The following is a 19,819-nucleotide window of genomic DNA, read 5'->3' as shown; positions in this document are numbered from 1 at the left end:
AAAAAATACTGGAGATGAGCTAGAAAATATTAGGGATGAGCCAGAAAATACTGGGGATGAGGTAAAAATATTAGGGATGAGCTACAAAATACTGAGGATGAGTTAGAAAATATTGGGGAATATTGGGGATGAGATAGAAAAATTTGGGAGGGGCTACAAAGTATTGGGGATGTGATAAAAATATTGGGGATAAACTAGAAGATATTAAGGATTTAAAAATATTGGGAATAAGACATAAAATGTTGTGGATGAGATACACGTGTCTTGGAAATATTACGAATGAGCTAGAAATGATTAGAGATGAGGTAGAAAATACTGGAGATGAGCTAGAAAATACTGGGGATGTTCTAGAAAATATTATGAATGAGCTAGAAAATACTGAGAATGAGCTAGATAAATATTATGGATGAGCTAGAAAATATTACGGATGAGTTAAAAAATACTGCGGATGAGCTTGAAAATAATGGGAATGAGCTAGAAAATACTCGGGAACATTGGGGATTAGGTAGAAAATACTGGGGGACACTGGGGATGGAGCTAGAAAATATTGGGGATGAGCTAGAAAACACCGAGGAATGTTCCTGCTTAGCTACAAAATACTGGGGAACACTGGGGAAGAGCTAAAAATTACTCTGGAAAGCTGAGCTAAAAATTCATGGAGATTTGCTAGAAAATGTGAAGGATGAGCAAGAAAATAATAGATATGAGCTAGAAAATAGTGGGGAATATTAGGGATGTACTAAAAAGATATTGGGGATGAGCTACAAAATACTGGGGAATACTGGGGATGAGCTAACAAATAATGGGGATTAGCTAGAAATGTGAGGGATGAGCAAGGAAGTAATAGGAATGAGCTAGAAAATAGTTGGGAATATTAGGGATCTACAAAAAAAATACTTGGGGTGAGCTAGAACTTACTGGGGATGAGCTTGAAAATATTAGGGATTAGTTTAAAAAAGTGGGGAAGAGGTAGAATATATTGTAGATTAACTAGACAATGTTGGGAATTGACTAGAAAATATTAGGGATGAGCTAGAAATTATTCGGGATGAAATGAAAAATATTGGGATGAGCTAAAAAATGTTAGAAACGAGATGAAAAAAAGTCTGTGGACCATTTAAATTTTCTAAAATAGTGGGGATGAGCTAAAAAATATTTGTGATGAGGTAAAAAATACAGTGGTTGAGCTAGAAAAAAGCTGGGAGGAGCTAGATTAATATTAAGGTTGAGCTATAAAATACTGGGGATGGGCTATAAAATACTGGGGATGAACTAGAAAATAGTGGGGAGGATCTAGAAATTGCTGGGGATTGAAAGAAAAAAAGGGGATGATCTAGAAAATATTAAGCTGGAGCTAGAAAACACCGGGGATGATCTAGAAAATATTGGAGACGAGCTAGACAATATTAGGGATGAGCTAGAAAATACTGGTGATGAGATAGAAAATATTGTGGATGAGATTTTTAACAAAATATTGTTGATGAGATAGAAAAGTCTCTGAAGTATTGGGGATGAGCTAGAAATTATTGGGAATATTATGGATCAGCTAGAAAATAGTGGGGATAAGGTAGAACTAGTAAATGTTGGGAATGAACGACAAAATATTAGGGATGGTGTAGAAAATATTTGAAATGAGATGAACAATATTGGGGGATGAGCTAGAAAATGTTACAGACGAGATAGAAATGGGGGCCATTAGAATTTTCTAAAATAGTGGGGATGAGATAGAAAATATTGGGGATGAGCTAGATTAATATTAAGGTTGAGTTATAAAGTACTGGGGATGAGCTAGAAAGTACTGGGGATGAACAAGAAAATAGTGGAGATGATTTGGAAATTGCTGGGGATGAGATAGAAAAAAATGCTGATGATCTAGAAAATATTAAGGTTCTGCTAGAAAATACTGGGGATGAGCTAGAAAATATTGAAGATGATCTAAAAAAGTATTGGAGACGAGCTAGAAAATATTAGGGATGAGCTAGAAAATACTGGTGACGAGATAGAAAATATTGCAGATGAGATTTAAAAAATATTGGGGATGAGATAGAAAAGTCTGGGGAGTATTGAGGATGTGATAAAATATATTGGGAATGAACTACGAAATATTAGGGATGAGCTAGAAAATATTTGGGATGAAGTGAAAAATATTAGTGGTGAGCTAGAAAATACTGTGGTTGAGCAAGAAAATAGTGGGGATGAGCTAGAAAATTTTAGGTTCAGCTAGAAAATATCTGGGATGAGCTAGAACATACTTGGTATAAACTAGAAAATAGTGGGGATGATCTAGACAATGCTGGGGATGATCTAGAAAATATCAGGGTTGAGCTACAAAATACTGGGGATGAGCTAGAAAATATTAGGGTTGAGATGGAAAATGTTTGAGATGAGATAGAAAATACTGGGGAATATTTGGGCTAAGCCAGAAAAAATTGGGAATGGATTAGAAAATACTGGCAAATTTTGTGGGTCAGCTATTTACGGAGGAATACTGGGGATGAGCTAGAAAATACTGGGGATGGAACTACAAATACTGAGGATTGGCTAGAAAATACTGGGAACGAGCCAGAAAATATTAGAGATGTGCTAGAAAATATTGTGGATGAGCTAGAAAATGTTGGGAATGAACAGGGAAATGTTAGGAATGAGCTGGAAAATATTAATTTTGGGATGAGGTGAAAATTAGTTACCAGAGAGAAAATATATGGGTTGAGCTAGAAAATAGTAGGGATGAGCTAGAAAATTTAAAGGTTGAGCTATAAAATACTGGGGATGAGCTAAAAAATATTTGGGATGAGCTAGAAAATTCTGGGAAATAATTGGGATAAGCAGAAGATATTGGGGATATGCTAGAAAATGCTAGCAAATTTTGGGGATCAGCTAGAAAAAATAGGGAATTATCTATAAAATAGAAGGGATGAGCTAGAAAATATAAAGGATGAGCTAGAAAGTACGGGGGATGAGCTAGAAAATACTGGGGAGGATCTAGAAAATACTGAGAAATACCGGGGGTTAGCTAGAAAATATTAATGATGAACTAGAAAATACTTGGGATTTACAAGAAAATTTTTGGAGTGAGCTAGAAAATACTGGGGATGAGACATCAGGGTTTAGCTAGAAGATACTGTGGAATAATGGGGATGAGCTAGAAAATACTGAGAGAGAGAGAGAGAGAGAGAGAGAGAGAGAGAGAGAGAGAGGGGGGACTTCATTTTGATGTGTGAAAGCCGTTTTGGCGGCTTGCTTTTTGGACAATTTCTAAAAACGGATATCAGCAATAGGTAGGCCACCACAGAATAGTTATTTAAAGTCAGCCCTACGTCAGTTGGACATTGGTGGAATCCGCTTGTCCGCCTTGCCGACTCAGAGCCGCACAGTCAGCCGAGGAAGTCATGCAGTGTGGGAGGCCACGAGAGCCCCCCCCCCCCCAATAATAATGGGCTGGACTTAATTTTTCTCAATCTCCTGTTCTCTTCTCTTCAATGCCTGGTGTGTTAGTCACATAGCTCTCCAGTTCATTTTTTACGCAGTAGACACGAGTTCAATTCCCACATGTGAAGCCATAATTATAGAATTTTAAGTTAGTTTTAGTAAGAGTTTTGCAGCACTTGCCATAACACTACGGTCACATAAGGGCCGAAGATTAGAGGTATTATAAGAGAGCGACAAACACAAAAAAAGGAGGAGAGATACGAATGATAGATGTTTGATAGGAAAGATGGAGCAAACCACATCACAGCACCCGCCAACTACCCGTAATTGAATTTTTAGCTAAAATGAAGACCGATTGAGGGAAAAAAAGGAAACATCCATAGCAAATTGGTCAAGAGAGACATATTTTTTATTTGTTTTATTCATACATCAATTTAATATCACATTCAACAATACCAAAATTATCCGTTCAATTGCAATTGTCTCCTAGACATGGATTGTAGAGTCATTAAGGAACAAATACAAAAACCAAACTGTCTTTCCATAGAAATTTTACTTTGTAGAGGTACCTATTACATTAAAAACAAAACCGTCTCCTGATATAAATTGTACATTGTAGAGGCATCTATCACATCAAAATATTTTTTAAAACAGCAAACTAAAAAGAGATAGCAAAAAAATGTACAAGGAATGACACTACATGTGTTTAATACATGGAAAAAGTTCTGAGAAATTCAATTTTGGCGCACCCTTAAAGTAACACATCCTTACTGGCTCTCGTATGTTTCAAACCTCAGTCACACCCTCAACATACTGTGGCATGCATCAGACGCTCAGAAGGAACAAAAAATCCAAAGCCTCATAAAAGAAGTTGAACATCACTTATTCATTAAGTGAGTCCATTTTGGAATGTATTGAAAATGTAAATTTATATCATCAGCACCATTTCAAGAATGTCCAAAAATCAATTTCAGGGCTTATAATTATAAGGCAGTTAATTTTAAAAAAAGATATAAAAGGGGAATCGTATAATATAGCTTTATTTTGCTTCATTATTTCTGTCTGTCCTTGAAAAATCAGAGCTGCAACAATGATTAAGGTACCTTTTTTCTTTAATTTTTGTCAAAACTTCTGAAAATGGCTTTGGTACATGAGGAATGATGCTGGTAACATGTACTGTAATAAAATCCAATTTCTTTAATTGCATACACTCGCACACGGGAATATTTTAAGCTGTTTGCTACTATGACATATCCTCACCCATAACAAAGATAAGAAAATAACAAAATAATTTGCTACATAGAGGACCTAATTGCTTTTCATGTAATCCTGCTATTCAACTTATTTTAGGGATTGTAGAAGTATTTTTTTTCAGGAACTAAAGAAGACCCTGCTAAAAAAGGCTCCGAATTTTTATAGGCTGAAAATTTATGGCCCACTTCCAAGGGCTCAAGAAACAGCCTAGGCCTATTTGTGGTAAAGGGGGCTTTGAAGATCATAGAGGGTCTATGTAAACATGCCCCATCGTGCAACTGTGGAAAAAATATGCTTTCTTGAGAAAGGCTTCAAGATAGATGCCTTCTAGAAAAACAGATAATCATGTTCTTTAATACGATTCTGCAAGAAGAAAGGTGCAAACAGTGCTAATGCTGTATTTGTATTAAAAAAGTATAGTCTAGCACACACATTGCGAAATACTCACATAATGGACAGATTTCCAGGTCCTGATTTTTTTCCTTCATTTATATATGTGAAGCGTGCTGACAAAATGAGATACTTCTCGGATTCGAACCCTATGGAAATACATTCACCACGCTTATAGGTGAATTTTAAAAAATCACATTTATAAGTATGGAATAATAAAAGGCATTAAAGAATATGGAATCAATAGAAAGTCTGCAAATATGACCTTTGTGTCTATATTTTTGGCCAATATCTGCATTTGTGGATTGCGAGAAGTAACTCATTTTGTGAGCACGCCTCACATATGTATTCTTTGTTTTTAAAACATGTAGGCCTACATAGCAAAATTAGTACATAACAAAAAGATTTTCGCACCTCACAGATTTCACTATAGCCTACATACTAGACTGTAGCAGAAATATTCAATTCCGAGTAACCTATAGATCAACCGCAAAAGGATATATAAGCCTTGCCAACTGACTGCACAAAAATAACAGGTATACAGAGCAGGAAATGGCCATAGAACAGAAGGGTACAGAATACACATACTATGTAACAGGAGAAAGGGTTATCCCACAGCTTCAGAAAAGTACATATCAAATAAACATGCATCTTGAAATCTCAAGGCTTTCAAGAATAAGCATAGCTGTACACATAACATGGATTTATTTTCCTTTTTGTGACCCACTTCTGTGGTGCATGGGCTCTTTGTCTAGTGTGCAGGAAGTGTCTCTCCCGTCTTTCTGCCGGGACGCTTTTCATACTGCACAGCCTAGGCTGACCACACATGCAGGGTCTAAACGGCCCCAACACTTACGATGATATAAATTGTGACCATGCGGGTGCAAAAGATTAACAACCCCTCTTCTAATGATCTGGCCCTAAGGCTTTAAGAAAAAGCATAAGGGAAGTGCCAATACAGTTATATATCCCCATTAATCAACTCTGTTAAATAAAAATAGTGTTTCTAGGAACAACAATAAAATTTGTACCATACCAGTATTACTTTTACATTTCCACTGGTTATAGTAATAGATCTAGTCAATGTAAATTCAGATGACTCTTAAACCCTCTTTCACATTTTCCCCTAAAAAAATATGCTTCACTATTTCAACACCCAATAATTATAACATGATACAGAATGTGACAAGAGGAGAAACACTTTGGAGCAGCACAACTCCAGGAAAATCATCAAGCATTCATTGCTGTAGAAAAATATTGCACTAAAGTTACAAATCCCATTTACCCCCAAAAAACAAAGTAGATGTGTGATTAAAAGTGTAAAAGTCAGAAAAAAATAGAAGAAAAGATAAGATATCTACAAGTCCATATACCCATTACTTTTTTTCCCTTAGAAGGCCTCATGAAACCAGTCTCTGCAGAGTACTAATTATCCGACTCTTCTTGTGCCATGCAAAAAAATATGAGTTCAAATCCCAAATAGGAAAGAATAAGTATTCAGCCTCTCATTCACAAGCAACATTTGTACAATAACTCAACAGTTAGGAATTCACTTAGAAATAAACTTACGAGGCTCATAAGAAAAATGGTAGAGCATTGAGATTTTTTTAAACAGTGTAATGAAACATTGAGTGTATCTGTGACACAACTTAAAGTCCAGATTGTATCTGAGAATGCTTATGTAGGAAATAAGACACAGCTCCCTTTTGTAGCAGTAGCATTACTTAACTCTTTTTGTGCCAAGAATTATCAGCGTATATAGTTATAAGGTGTAAAGAAAGGCAGCAATAGAGAAGTACATGGTACAGAAAGAGTTAACTTAGAGCTGTGCTTTATCTAGACTTCAAGTAGAGTGTGTAACACAAGTACATTTGTTAGATGCAAGAGTGATTTAATTTCATTCGACTTTTTTCTGGTAAACAATTTGAAACAAAACTTTATCCGATAAGAATGAATGATTTGAAGAAAAATCATTAACAAAACAAAGACATTTTTTTTTCTGTTTCATCATGTGGGCTAAAAAATTATATAGCTGAGCTTATTTCATCTTAACCCTCTCTGCACTAAATGAATCAGCATTAAGTGGTAAAAATCTAGCAGTAAATTTCTCTCAGAATGCTCATACAGTTAAGGAGCTCAGTTGCATGGGATCTGTAGGCTCCATGCAGGATCCCAAACTACTCAAAGGGTTTAACTTTAACTTTAACACTTAAGCCTTACAGTCCCAGTTACTTATTTTTCCCTCAGGATCCTCATCCACCAAGGCCAATTTCAGTATATTTCCCTCACAGGGTATCAGTCACCTAAAACTAAATCTGATATTTTTACGGTATTAATCCATCCATTTGCCTCTGAAAAATATTCTACAAATTTTCTGAAGCTTCAAACAAAAGCAGTAGACTACAGGAATTTTTTAATGTTTGGAAAAACTTACACGCACAGTTCGACCTAGTATTGGCAGAGCCCGAAGAGTCAACTACTCCTGTATTGCCTCGGCCAGAGGGTTAAACGAGGGCTAAAAATAGCCCAGTACGTGCTATAAGGAATAAATCAAATACTGCTCTGTTAAATTGTCAAGCCCGAGAGAATTGTCAGAAGAAATATTTAGACAAGAGCCACGTACATTTTACATGAAAGACATGAGGGGAAAACATAGAGTCTGGATTCAACACTCAGATTTGTTCATCGCATCGCATTGAAAGTTTATCGGTCAAGTCAAAAGAGCAACGTCATTTTCCTTTACAAAGCACACTTTTTAGAGGTCAGTACAAAACCTCAACCTGTCAACACACACGGAAAAATCCAGACCTCACAACTTATACATGATATGTATAACATTTAACAAGAACATAATTATATAAATTATGCAAGATAGATTAAAACATTATGAAAAAGTGTACAGAGGGTAAGTAGCCTACTTCTTGCAAACACACACACACACACACACACACACACACACACACACACACACACACACACACACACACACACACACACACACACGCACACACACACACACACACACACACACACACACACACACACACACACACACACACACACACACACACACACACACACCAAAAAACCCCCACTGGAAACACACCAGTTACAAGCCAACTACAAAAAGATCAAGAACAAAAATACAACCAAAAATGAGAGTATTAACAAAAATTCAAGAAAAAGGATGTTTAGTAAAATGGCATGTCAGCCAACAACTGCTAACTATGAATCAGTACAAAGAAATGTACAGTACACAAAAACAAAAAAGCAGCCTTTTGTTGACTTACAAAAATGAATTCTGCAAACATGGACCAATGCAAGTTTAGAAAAAGATGTACCATGGGTATAATATCAGGTGATCATTGGAATGTATTTGAGAGAGACAACAGCATGTGTTATTTAGCACAGAAAATTCCTTCCTTAAAACTATACATCAAAGTGAAAGAAGGGAGAACAGTTAGCATTCAGACAAATCTATTCTAACAAAATTATGATTTTTCTGGCTATTCTGTCCAAAGTATCAGCTTGTTTTCATAATCCTGTACCTGTAATCCATCCTGAATAAACTTGCAAGATGAAAATTTAAGATTCATTTCCCTCTTTCTTTAATAAAAACATTAATATTCTCTAAAATCTGTTATTTGTCACTTGATGATAACTTATGATGAAGCTACACAACTTCTCTATGCATTATTTGAACACTGAAGTGATGTTTCTCAGAACACTCATACATTTCAGGAATGAGGTTCTGAAAGTATGGCCTAACTTAGATTATGTCTTGTGTGACTTTATCTACTACAACAATACACTATATGTGTCACAACTTGGTGGGTTCAGGAACTCGTTCATATTTGAGTATATGGAGTTATTGGTATCATCTTAAAGATTGTTCATTTGCCTTGCATTTAATGAAAAAAATATCCATTTATCTTGAATAGAAGTCGAGATATTTGCGATTGAAGGAGGTGGGGTCGCCTGATTTCAGAAGTAAACATAGCAAGAAAATGACCGCTAAAGTTTAGTGACTTCCATTGCTCAAGAGTCCTTGAACATTGTAAATTTACACTTTTCGTGCCTCCAAACTGGTTGAAAAATGCCAATTGCTTCGATTTCAATATTTTGACGAGTGCCTAATTTCACCACGATGCATCGCATATGACTTTGCAGCTTACTCAGACCATGTAAAGGTTAATTAACTCTCCTTCCAATATTGTGAGTCTGTCAGAAGGCAGGACATCCGAATTTAACAATAACATCCATCTCTGATGGGTGTGTAGACCTTTGGTATAAAATTATCCAAGATAGTGCTCTCTGGCATAAATTCGGTTCACCATAGGGCACACCATTTGACTCTATTTGGAACTAAATGAAAGGCAAGAAGGGAAAAGTTGGGCACGCATTCGACTATAGCAAAGATAGTGAATAACAAGATGGGCCACTCAGCCAAAAAAGTGTCCGCAGAAAGTATGCTCTTTGCTTCAGATGGCGCTGCAGACTGTTTTGAAGCTCTCTTTCGTTTTTCCAGAAGAAGAATAGGAATAGCACCTCCTTGCGTGCGCAGATCGACTGCTGTTCATCAGCAGTTCGGGTACGTTCAGTGCGGAGTTTTAGTTTTTGAAAAATTTTAATGACCTTTCGCCTTTCATTCTAAAGTCAAATTAAACGAAGAAAACCATCACCCTTTCCTCCGGAAGAGGTTTTTTGTCAGCGTAACCATTTTAAAAAAGCATTCTTCCGAAATTTATCCCAAAACTTGCTAGTTTCACTTTGATTTTTTAAAACTCAAGTAGGGTAACTCTGTTCGCAAAGAGTGCGCTTTTGTGAAGAGGGCGCCACCAAATTTTTAGGACACTTTTTTAATTGGCTCAAAGAGAGAAGTGGCCCATCTTGTTATGTACTATCATTGACTATAGTAAGACTGGTGTTTTGCTCTTCATTTGCACACTCATAGTGCACACCAACGCAATAAAGTTTTGCTCTTCATTTGCACATCCATGGTGCACACCAATTCAACAAAGTTTTTATAGAGAGCAAGGAGCGGCAGCTATAACTATGCACGGTCTAAGATAGGCTCTATATTTTATAATTCAAGTCTATGGACAGGACTATGCCAAGGGGGCGGAGAGTCAACTCCCTTGACAACCAAGGTTAAAAAATGCTAAAAATTAAGGATTCGAACCAAGGTCATCTGCACCATAGCCCAGCATGATACCAGGTGAGTTAACGGCTAACCTATGTAAGTAATCCCTGAGAGAACAGAAATAAATCATGTAGGAATACGCGAAGGCCTCGAGGAATGACAGACTTTTTGTAGACTCAGAGCTCAGGCCACAGAGGTGTTTGTTGGCATCACAAGAGACGTCATAAAGGCATTTTAGTTTTTTCAGTTTTAAAAAGTTTTACGTCACTTGCAACACAAATAGGTCACATAAGTATCAAAGAATTGAGAAGTCATGACATACAAAGAAAAGAAGAAGCAAAAATAAGGATGATAGATGCTTGATAAGAAAGAAGGAGCTGACCACACTAGAGCACCTGCCAACCATCCACATATAAAGGCATTGAAATGTTAGAGGAGAGAAAATCAGTAGAGATACCTATTCGTGTGTCTGAGTAAAACCAGACGCACAGACACAATACAGAAAAATGCAAGAAAGAAAGTCTGAGACAATAGCGGGAAAGAAAAGAAATAGGATCAATGTATGGCCCCCTCCAACCGCCTGATAGCTACCCTCGACCAAGACACAGTGCATCACTACACACTCGCTGCTTATCACATAGACGCTGAATGAAGAAAGTTGATGTCATGATATAAATATACCGTATCAAAAAACATTTTTGCTGCAACAGCGAGGTAAAAAAAAGTCTGATGGAAAAGTTTTTTGAAACATGATAATAGAAACAAGGATGGTATCAGTCATGATTTGTCACTTAGAACTGGGAAAAAAGCAAGACAAAAACAACAAAGGAAAGATGAGAAGTAGTAGGTCCAACCAACAGCACCCTTCACCTACCCACCGCAGCAAACTGGATAAAAATTGGTCATTAAAAAATTCAACAGAAAACTTAGCACAATTGAAAATACAGCATTGAAGTTTGCCTACAGCCACACGGCAAAAACCAATGTATAAAAGAACACAACACACTATCATATACTCTAAAAATAAAGGAACAAAATAATTTAGCTGACAGAATCTCAAGGGAAAATGTCCTTAGAGAAAAAATAAATACATGCATACCGACACAATGAAGACAGGAAAATAAATTATCTTATCTCATAAATGCAAATCTCCACAGATGCAAAAAGAGAAAAAAAAAGATTGACTTGCACCCTGCATCTCACTTATTATGTTTTTCCCCGATTTTGCTTCTAATGGTAAAAAATCAACCCAGGGCAAAGTCTGTCCGTGTCCTATCTCAAAACTTCTCAATAAAAATATGTTTAAAACAAACCAGTGATATATATATGTATAATAATTTGGGGATGGCCGGGGGGGGGGGGGGGGGGGGGGAAAACCACTCCCTTTGTTCTTAACTCTTTACTTTTAACTCTTCTTTTTCTTCTTTCATCTCCCTCCTTCTTTTCATTCTTCCTTCTCCCTCCTTTCCCTTCTTCTGCCTTCTTCTTCTTCTTCTTCTTCTTCTTCTTCTTCTTCTTCTTCTTCTTCTTCTTCTTCTTCTTCTTCTTCTTCTTCTTCTTCTTCTTCTCCTTCTTCTTCTTCTTTCATTTTCTCTCCCTTCTTTTTCCTTCCTCTACCATCTTCTAAAGATTCTTTATTGGATGAGAACTTTTGCAGACAACATCCACAGTTTGGATGCATGGCGCTGAACACTATATAATTTCCATCCTCACATTTTTGTCCCTGTGCCACAAGAAATCTTGAATCCAGAAATGACCACCTCTATTTTTCTCCACTTTGAAAGTCAAACAGAGACGTGACTTTTTCCCCGAGCACACATCTCATTTACTTGTAGCACCCACAGGCCAGACAGCAGAAGCAGCAAACTTGTGTGGCCATGCTGTAGCTCTTCTCTTCCTTAGGGACAACTTGAGATCGAGTGAAGGTCAAGAACACCTGCTCCAAGGTTGTCTGATGGACAGAGTAGTCTTCGACGTTCAGATTCTGTTTTGTTGTCTCCATGAGCTCAAACACATCTGCCAAGTGGATGTTTGCGTCAGGAACTTGGAAGTGAACGTAGCCTTGATGATCGTCAAAAACCTGGGGAGCATAAGGAAGAGTGGCTGTCATATGACCGTAAATGTTTTGATAAAAGTTAGATAATTTAGCCTACTTCAACCCAGTCTGTCAGAGCCGATCAGAGGTAAGTGGGATATACAGCATCACAGAGGACAGACTACTTGAGCTTTAAATTATAGCATAATAAAAAAAAATCACATATCAAATTATACTTTTCACAAAAAAGAACTGCATCACTTTGCCACGTTGACAAACACAGGTCAAGAAAACAACTCACAAGTACTGCTGAATAAAAAAAACAACAAATCTTGCCATTCATGACACCTGTTATAATATATGAGACCCCTGATATATGAGTCTAGATTATGCGTTTCTTTTCTTGAAGAGTATACTTTGTAATATATGAAATGTGCTGACAAAATGAGTTACTTCTCACAATCTGTGAATGTAGATATTGGCCAAAAACCGTCACAGTGGTCAAATTTATAGACTTTTATTTGAGCCACTTTCTTCAAGTCTTTTATCACGTCATATTAATACATGTATATTGTATACATTTGGTGAATCTATTTCCATATAAGCATTGGAGAATATTGTAACAACAGGAAAGTTTGATGAAAAGAGAGGCAGAGGCAGACAGAGGATAAAGATACTGGACAAGATTACACCATGGCTAGGAGCAGCAAGAACAACAGACACCATTGCTGCAACACAAGACAGAGTGAAGTGGGGGTCCATGATCGCCCACGTCAGTCGGAAAGGCACCGGATGATGACGATGATTTCCATAAGGCTAAAATCCCAGTGGTAACTCATTTTGTCAGCCCGCCTAAGATACAATTATCTCACAATCACAAGGACTACTGATGTCACCCCGCTCACCTTTGCTCCAGGGAAGTTCTGCAGGATGAACTCAATGACCGGTTGGTTCGGGGCCGGATAGCCGTTGTCCAGGACGCCCAGCTGGACAATGAGGGTGTAGCCTTGACCAAACTTGTTCTTCAGGTGTTGAGGACTGCCCAGACACATGAACTTCCCGTTGACCATGATGGCAATTCTCGTGCACAGAGCGTCGCATTCTTCCATACTGGTTTGGTGCAAAATGAACAAAAAAATTGTAGATTTTTATTAGTTTGTTTGTTATAGTAAAATTTGTAAGTCTTAGTTGGAGTGAGTTAGTAGGTGCTGATGAGTTTAGTTTTCCCTTCTGTCCTTATGTGTGTATAATTAATGTATGCTTGAGAAAGTTCTTCCTGATGTGGTTGATTCTGTCCTTATGTGTGTATAATTAATGTATGGTTGAGAAAGTTCTTCCTGATGTGGTTGAACTGGTTTTCTTGTATATATGAAATGTTTTTTCTGGTGTATGTGAGGTTTTACTCCCAGTAATCATGTCATCGATGTAAAACGTTCTGAGCTTATACCTCTATGGAATAGAGTGATATATAAATGCAATTATTATCATTATTAAAATCATCATCATTATTATTTTTATATTATAATCATTATTGATAGTACTGTTATAGTCAACATTATTATTATTATTATTATAAGCTGTATGGGTTTGTTTGTATTTGTGGTTGGGGTTAGTGTGCACTTTGGTGTTGTTTGCTTCTTCTTTCCTATGAAAAATTTATTGTTATTATCTCTCCTCCTTTCTCTCTCTGCATGATACTCTCTAGCAACACCTTTAGTCTTTGGCACTTATATGACCTAATTGGGTTGCAAGTGTGTTTGATTTTGAAGGTCACAGTCAAATTTTCCCTGAATTCAGTCCTACTGTGTTAATAAAATGGTAGCTTTCGCATACAATGAAGGAAAATCTGGCTGGTCCTTACCCAATCCGATGAATCAGAGTACACTAGCTATAAGAGGCAGAATTATAACATCCATTCCCAACTGCTCAATACCAAGTTGGCGGACAGCCTTGAACATTTTCTTCAAAATTCTCCAAACGACTCAAGATAAAAAAACCCCGCCCCCCTTTGGATTCAAACCATGACCATCTGCACCACATCCTAAAAAAACAAACAAACAAACTGAGCTAACAGAAACCTCTGGTTTGGACCAGGGACATCAATAAAAGAAATAACAATAAGTTTAAGAATGAGGAAAAACCCAAATACAAATTTGCAGAAATCTGTCGAAACTAACATTTTTCAAAAATTGCTTTTTTTGTAGATAAAAAAAGACCATCAGAATGAAAAATAAATGCAGGGCTTTGAAACAAAGAGAAAAAAGTGGAAAATGTAGAAAAAGTGAATCCTTTGATTTACAATCTGTCGACTGTTGAAGGAAAAACAAACAAAAAAACAAACAACATAATATAAATCAGTTCCATGATGGGTGGTTGGAGGGTGCCACTGGTAGGTCCAACTTCTTTTTTTTCCCACTGTTGTCTATGTCGGTTATCTTTCTTTTTCTCAGCACTGAATGGCCGTTAAAAAAAGTAAAGTTGTTCCCGCATCCGATCCGGACATTGGGGATTGCCTTGTTAGTGAGACAACTTCCTGGGCCTTCGGCACATTGTGGTAGGGTGGCCAGTTCCTTTCCAGGCCGTCTTTACTTCCCCAACTCGAAGTCAGGTACCCATTACTGCTAGGAGGGCAGGATGGGGCGAAAAAAATGGCCATTATCTCTTCAAAATGCCTTAATAATAATAATAATAATTGCATTTATATGGCGCATATCCAAGCTCAAGAGCATGCTCTATTCGCTTTACAACTATTATTACCCCAGCAGACCCTCGCTGAGAACACTCAGAAACATTCTCGGCTTCCGCGGAAGCGTACAGTGCAAGCAGCGGATTTCACGTGCTCAAACACTATCAAACTGACAAGATCGCTCACTGTCTATAGCCGGATACCCATTTCCACCTGGATGAAGTGAGGAAAATTTGTGCAAAGTGCCTTTCCCAAGGACACAACGTTGGGGCCCCTGACGGAATTTGAACCCACGACCTTACGGTTGCGAGTCCGAGAGCCTAACCACTAGGCCACCGATGCCTTGATAAACTCAAACAAAACCACGACCACTCACCTGTGAGACGTGAGCACCAAGGTACGCCCCGAGGCTCTGACTTGCGACAAAACGTTCCACAACTGGCGACGGGCCTTGGGGTCCATGCCTGAGCTCGGTTCGTCCAGCATGATGAAGGGCGGGTCACCAACCAGGGCCATGGCTGTGCTCAGCTTTCTCTTGTTGCCTCCGCTGAAAAAACCCAGAGATGTGCGGGTGAAAGGAAAGTTGTATATTATGCTTTACTTATTTATCTATTCATGTATTTATTTATCTATTTATCAATTTATTTATTCATTTATTTATTTAATCTTTCATTTACATCCAAAGTATAGATGTCCATCATATGTGTTATTCAATAAGATAGGTTGTGTCTCCTGCTTGTAATCAGGGGGCAATAGGTCTGCTCCTCCCTCAACTCACAGAGAAGATGGTGAGAAAATGGGGAGAGGCAGCGGTTTTTTAGTTTTCGTTAGAGTTTTACAGCACTTGCGACACAATAAGGTCATAATATAAGTGCCAAAGATTAGAGGTGTTACAAGAGAGTGACAAATACAAAAACGAAGGAGGAGAGATAAGGACGATAGATGTTTGATAGGAAAGAAGAAGCAAACTCCACCAGAGCACCCTCCAACCACCCACAGAGGCATTTGGGGGGGGGGAGGTAAGGCTGGGGGAATAGAGAAGGCTACTGCTCTGTTCCATGACAATCTCATTACAATATCTCCATCATGTACTGTACCTGTATTGACCGGCCAGTTTGTCCGCATGTGGTCGCAGCATCAGGATGTCCAACAGGAAGTTGACCACCATCTTGATATTTTTCTCCGGCACTCCCCTGAGGCGGGCGTACATCGTGAGCGTCTCCCTCCCGGTCATCTGGTCAATCAAGGCGTCGAACTGGGGGCAGTAACCCATGTTGGCTTGCACCTGAAGACGATAAAGATTGGAAATGTTTTACACATCCATCAACAAAATTTACATAAATACTCTATTTCTGGAAATATCTTTGTATAAAATACAAACACAAGAACAATTGCAAACTAGGACACCCCCCTTAAAATTTTTTTTAGATGAGGGCACACCAAGGGGGATAAAAATATAACAAGCTGTACTTCATGAAAAAAAGTTAAAATAAAAAAGAACTAAAAATAAAACCAACCCCTCTACTTCTATTGATTCCCCTTGCAAAAATTGTTTTCCAATTACAACCACAAAGCATAGGCCAATATTGTGATTCATCAATGTTACATATTCCAAAATATCACACCAATACACAAAACACCATCGCCAGTCGCTACTGAGCAGTGCCCTGTTGTTTTTTTTTCTGTTTTTTTTTTTTTACAATGGATATCATGTCTTGCTCAGGGACATTCCCCTAAAGACCATCTACCAAAATGCTGAGTCACCAACATATGGTTGACATTATTGTAATCCATAGCTCACCACAATCAGTCAGCTACTGAAGCCCCGTAAATGAAATCAGCAGGAAAAGAAAGGAAAACTCTGATACCTATCAAAATTTCTAAAAGAAGAGATAAGGATAATCTGATATAACTATCACAATTATAAACAATTAGTTCTAACTTTGATCAACACTACTCACTTTTTTTATCTCACTGCGAACATCATGGCCCTTGAGGTAAGCGTTGCCACCTGTGACCATTACATCCCCCGTCAACATTTTGAACGTAGTGGTCTTTCCAGCACCGTTCTGCCCGAGCAGTCCAAAGCACTCTTGTTCCGGCACGCCCACACAGATGTGGTCGACGGCGACAAATGTACCGTAGCGTTTGAACAGGTTCACCAGCAGAAGAGAATCTGTAAATAAATATTTTGATGATATTTTTTTTTTTTTTTTTGGTAAGTGATTTACGGTGCTCGCAACTGCATAAGGTCATATGAGCGCACCGGACACATTTAACATTTTCAACTGGTAGGAAAATTTTGAATTTTGCCCAGATGACGGCCAAAGCCAACTCTTTTATTGATTTTAGACCACCAAGGGATCTTTAACGTGCGCAACTTGCACATGGGACCTCCGAGATTTTTTGCCCTTGACTGAGAAGACTATGTGTAGATCTTTCCTACTAGAAGATCAGGGGTGTGGCTGAAAGACAGCAGTAAGAAGGGGAAAAAGAGTAGCAGTAGAAAGGCTGCAGAAAGAGTCAGGAGCCCAAAGGAGGGGGAAAAGGAGGTTGGGTGGGGGGGGGGTGGGGGCAGAGAGTGGAGACGAAAGCAGATGACTGAATATTGCTGCAGAGCAGGAAAGGAGGTGAAAGGAGACAATTTCAGAGATAAAAACTTTTTGTCGCTATCCGGATTCGAACCTGGGAATGAGAGGCGAACACCTTAACCTCTAAGCCACGAGAGCCCCCATTTTGATCATTAATTGTATAGAACTTCCACTGAGAGGTTATGAAAGCAATAAGTCTTCGACATAATTTAATGCCCCCATCTCAGATAGGACTAGGCTAAGCTTCTTTTCAAACCATTTGAACAGGTTTACCAGCAGAAAAGAACCTTTAAATTAATATTTGATTATAAACTGTACAGTTTTTTTTTATACTTCCCTTTCAACAAAATTGTAAGGTTAAGAAAGTGATAAGCCTTCAACAGAGTTAAATGTCCCCACCTCTATAAAGATTGATGTCCCCACCTCTATAAGGATTGAGTCAAGCAGGCAGAGAGCCTTGAAAACTCTCCAAACAATCCAAGTTACTTTTAAGAATACCCCACTTGGAGATTCATACAAGGGCCTCCTTCCTCTTTCTCTCTTTTTCTCTCTCTTTCTACCACTCTCTCTCTCTTCCTCTATCCTGCTCTCTCTCTCTCTCTCTTTCTCTCTGTCTCTACCTCTCTTTTGCTTTCTCGCTCTCTCTACCTTTCTCTCTACATGTACCTTTCTCTCTCTCTCTCTCTCTTTAGCTTTCTCACTCTCTTTACCTCTCTTTCTCTCTCTCTTTTTCTTTCTCACTCTCTCTATCTACCCCTCTCCCTTTCTCTCTTACTACACCTCTCTCCCCCCCCCCCTTTTTCCTTTCTCCCATCCTCTCTATCTCCCCACTATAAACCTGAATACACAAATGTTTTACCTGCGTTAGACAAGACAGATGCTGGGCTGGAGTTAACTCTCTGCCTCTCTGCAGCCACGTCACTGTCCTCTGCCTGCCCTCCTGCCGACTGCTCGTAGGATGCGGGTTCCATTCCCATGTTGGGGGCACCACGGATCAAGTACCTTTTGATGAGTGTGGGGGTAGATATAGTTGGTGATTTTTACAGAGAGGTGGGGGGGAGTGGGGGGGGGGGGGAGTGAGCAGTGGGAGACGGGAGGGGAGTGAGGTAGGGAAGAAAAGACTAGAGAGAGAAGAAGAGGAAAAAGAGGAGGGATGGAGAGAGATGTAGGAGAAAAAGAAAGATGTGGATTCACAGATCTTCAATTTACCTGGCAAAAGTATACAGCCGTGAACTTATTTCCAAACATATTGACCAAAAAAAAAGATCTCTAAACCTCTGTAGCAAGAAAGCACAAAGGCTGATCAAAACAGTTTATAAAAGAGAATCATAGATTGTGGAAAGTTGCTGCAGCTCACTCACATACACATACACACAAACAAATACTTCTAACCACACACACCCACACACCAACACATACACCCCTCCCCCCCCACACACATACACACTCGTCCTGACTCACCAGATCCTCTGGAAAACGTGGAACTCGATGAGTAGCACCAACAGGATGTACAGGACGCCTTGGATGGCCATGAAGACGAGGTACGAACCAATGCCAGGCAGGTCCCAGGCCAAATAATTTTCATCAAAGTTCACACAGAATTCATACTTGGACAAACACCATTCTGAAATAAATCGAGTTCACACAGAATTCATACTTGGACATACACCATTCTGAAATAAATCGAGGCAGGTTGATTCTCTCTGATGTAATGCTTCATATAATAGTATTTGCGCCATAGCGAGGTGGAATCAGGCCCTATTGTGAATTTTTTGGGCAAACAGAGTTATGGGTATCATCTCAATCTTATAAAGCTTTTTCATTGTCCTTAATTTTGACAAAAAATGTACTCATCTATGTTGAAAAGAAGTTGAGATATTTGAGATTGAAGGAGGTAGGGGTTACTTGGTGTCAGAGGTAAAATTAGCGAGAAAACTGCCATCAAAGTTTGGTGACTTCCAAAGGTGTAGTGTCCATGGAAACTGCAAATTTTCATGCTTTGTGTCTTTTATCAACAATCTTTAGTAAAAATCCACTCAGGAATGTATTTCTAAATGGACACAAAAGGTGCTGACCCAAAAAACAAAAATTCGAAAAAAATTTCCTAGCCACCAGAAAAATAACTTTCTCCAGAAAAATGTTGCTATCTAGGCCTGGGATATTAGAACAGCTGTTCGACAAATATACAAACTCACGAGGACAACAAGGCGACGCTAACTCTTTAAAAGGACAGAAGGCCATCTTGGGCTCGCAGAAGTCGATGTTCAGGTAGTTGGTGTAGATGTTGATGA

General features: G+C 38.5%; 1 protein-coding gene across 1 annotated transcript in view; it reads right to left on the bottom strand.

The window, feature by feature from the left end:
- Positions 1–11,752: 11,752 nt before the first annotated feature.
- Positions 11,753–19,819, bottom strand: part of LOC101858051 (ATP-binding cassette sub-family A member 3) — a gene marked incomplete in the record, with an annotated part of 59,842 nt that continues 51,775 nt past the window's right edge. The window contains 8 exon segments of the mRNA XM_013086330.2: positions 11,753–12,296; positions 13,157–13,361; positions 15,314–15,484; positions 16,035–16,222; positions 16,899–17,113; positions 18,388–18,530; positions 18,990–19,152; positions 19,724–19,819. The exon segment at positions 19,724–19,819 is cut by the window's right edge and continues 123 nt beyond it. Coding sequence (XP_012941784.1) covers positions 12,042–12,296; positions 13,157–13,361; positions 15,314–15,484; positions 16,035–16,222; positions 16,899–17,113; positions 18,388–18,530; positions 18,990–19,152; positions 19,724–19,819 — 1,436 coding nt within the window.

The sequence above is a fragment of the Aplysia californica genome, unplaced genomic scaffold, assembly GCF_000002075.1.
Source record: "Aplysia californica isolate F4 #8 unplaced genomic scaffold, AplCal3.0 scaffold00456, whole genome shotgun sequence".
Classification (NCBI taxonomy): domain Eukaryota; kingdom Metazoa; phylum Mollusca; class Gastropoda; order Aplysiida; family Aplysiidae; genus Aplysia; species Aplysia californica.
Note: the sequence above shows the minus strand (reverse complement) of the source record. Positions and strands in the feature narration are given on the sequence as shown.